The 1,533-nt window shown below is 54.3% G+C and overlaps 1 protein-coding gene across 1 annotated transcript in view; it reads left to right on the top strand.

Annotated features, from left to right (window-relative positions):
* Nucleotides 1–633: 633 nt before the first annotated feature.
* ASMTL (acetylserotonin O-methyltransferase like) overlaps nt 634–1,533 on the top strand; it is a gene marked incomplete at its 5' end in the record, with an annotated part of 12,891 nt that continues 11,991 nt past the window's right edge. Inside the window, one exon of the mRNA XM_007956775.1 lies at nt 634–678. Coding sequence (XP_007954966.1) covers nt 634–678 — 45 coding nt within the window. The remainder of the gene's footprint in view (nt 679–1,533) is intronic.

Raw genomic sequence — 1,533 nt, 5'->3', positions numbered from 1 at the left:
GACCAACGAACCTGGTCCCCCTCTTTTTTCCCACCAAATGATTTTGAGTTTGTTCCACATTGTTCTCCCTCTCTATCCAGTATCTCCTCCATAGACCCCTTCCAAGTGGTTGACAGTGGTAGCCGGGCACCATCTAGTTCTTCTGGTCTCATAGTCATATAGGCTGAGGATTGCATGGTCTACCAGTCCTTTGGACTAATTGTTTCCATGTGTCTTTGGTTTTCTTCATTCCTCTTTGTTGTAGACAAAGAGAGACCCATTGTTGCATCTAGATGGCTGCTTGCAAGCTTTTAAGATCCCAGTTGCTACTCGCCACAGTAGGAGATGGAGCAATGTTTTGTGTAGTATGATATGCCAACTGAGCTCGATGTCCCCTGGGACCATGGTCCCAAGCCCACAGGTCCAGCTACTCACTCCCTCTGGGTAGCTGGCTGTGACCAAAAAGTGACTACAACCTTGTCCCTTGTCAGCTCTACTATACACCTGGGAATTCTTAGAGATCATACAAATACACTTGTAGAATCATTGTCTACCAGCCCTGTATGTGGTCTTGGGTACAGCCCCCTGCATAGACATACCTGATAGTTCAGCCTGAAGGACATTGCTTCTAACCTGAGTTTGGATTTCTGGCAGGACTTGAGGACCCCGGACGTGGTGGTGGGTGCAGACACCATCGTGGTAAGTCTCTGTGGCCCACGACGTGCTGCGCACATGCCCCATGACCCGCTCCCGTCTGCCCTAGCGTCTCCGCCCCAGCATGGCAGGCTTGTTCCATGACCTGTCAGTCTCCACCCCCTCAGGTTCTCTGCCGCTCACGGGGTCCCAGAGGTGTCCCAGCACCGAGTCAGCCGTGGAGGCAGAAACAACCCACGCGTCCACCAACAGATGATGAATAAATACAATGGGGTCTGTTCACACCGTGGAGTGTCCCTCAGGCATAAAGAGAAAGCACCCAGCTGTCCACCCACAGATGAGGGCTGGGGAAGGGTGACCATCCCACTAACTCCAGGGCCGGGCAGGCCCCGGCGGCCCCTTGGGCCCTCACACTGTCTGCCTCCACGGTCATGTGGTGCCCACATGTGTGCAGGCGGGAACCAGGCGCAGCTTCTGTGTGAGTCTGGGCATTTCTATGTGGAAGTTACAAAGCGAACAACCCGCAGCTCCCTCAGAAAGTGAGGCCGAGAACCCCATGGCCAGCGATTCCACTCGGCAGTCCCCCAAGAGAACTACAACAGGGTTCACGCACAGACACGGCCACCCGTGTGCACAGCAGCAGGGTTCCTGGTCCTGAGGTGCAAACCACCCACATGCCCACCGGCAGATGATGCATGAACCCAGTGCGGTACCCGTTAGCCATGAAGAGACACAGCCCAAGTGTGCATCAGTGGATGAGGGGTAAAGACAATTAAAGTGTCCGTCAAGAGATGAGGGAGCTCTGGTGGCGTAGTGCCTAAGGCATCTGACTGCTAACCAGAAGGCTGGCGGTTCAAACCCACCAGCCACTCCTCGGAAGGAAGGTTGGGCAATCTACTT

This window comes from Orycteropus afer, unplaced genomic scaffold, assembly GCF_000298275.1.
Source record: "Orycteropus afer afer isolate SDZICR_OR568_19922 unplaced genomic scaffold, OryAfe1.0 scaffold00663, whole genome shotgun sequence".
NCBI classification, from domain to species: Eukaryota; Metazoa; Chordata; class Mammalia; order Tubulidentata; family Orycteropodidae; genus Orycteropus; species Orycteropus afer.
The sequence above is the reverse complement of the archived record's forward strand: the minus strand, read 5'-3'. Positions and strand labels throughout refer to the sequence as shown.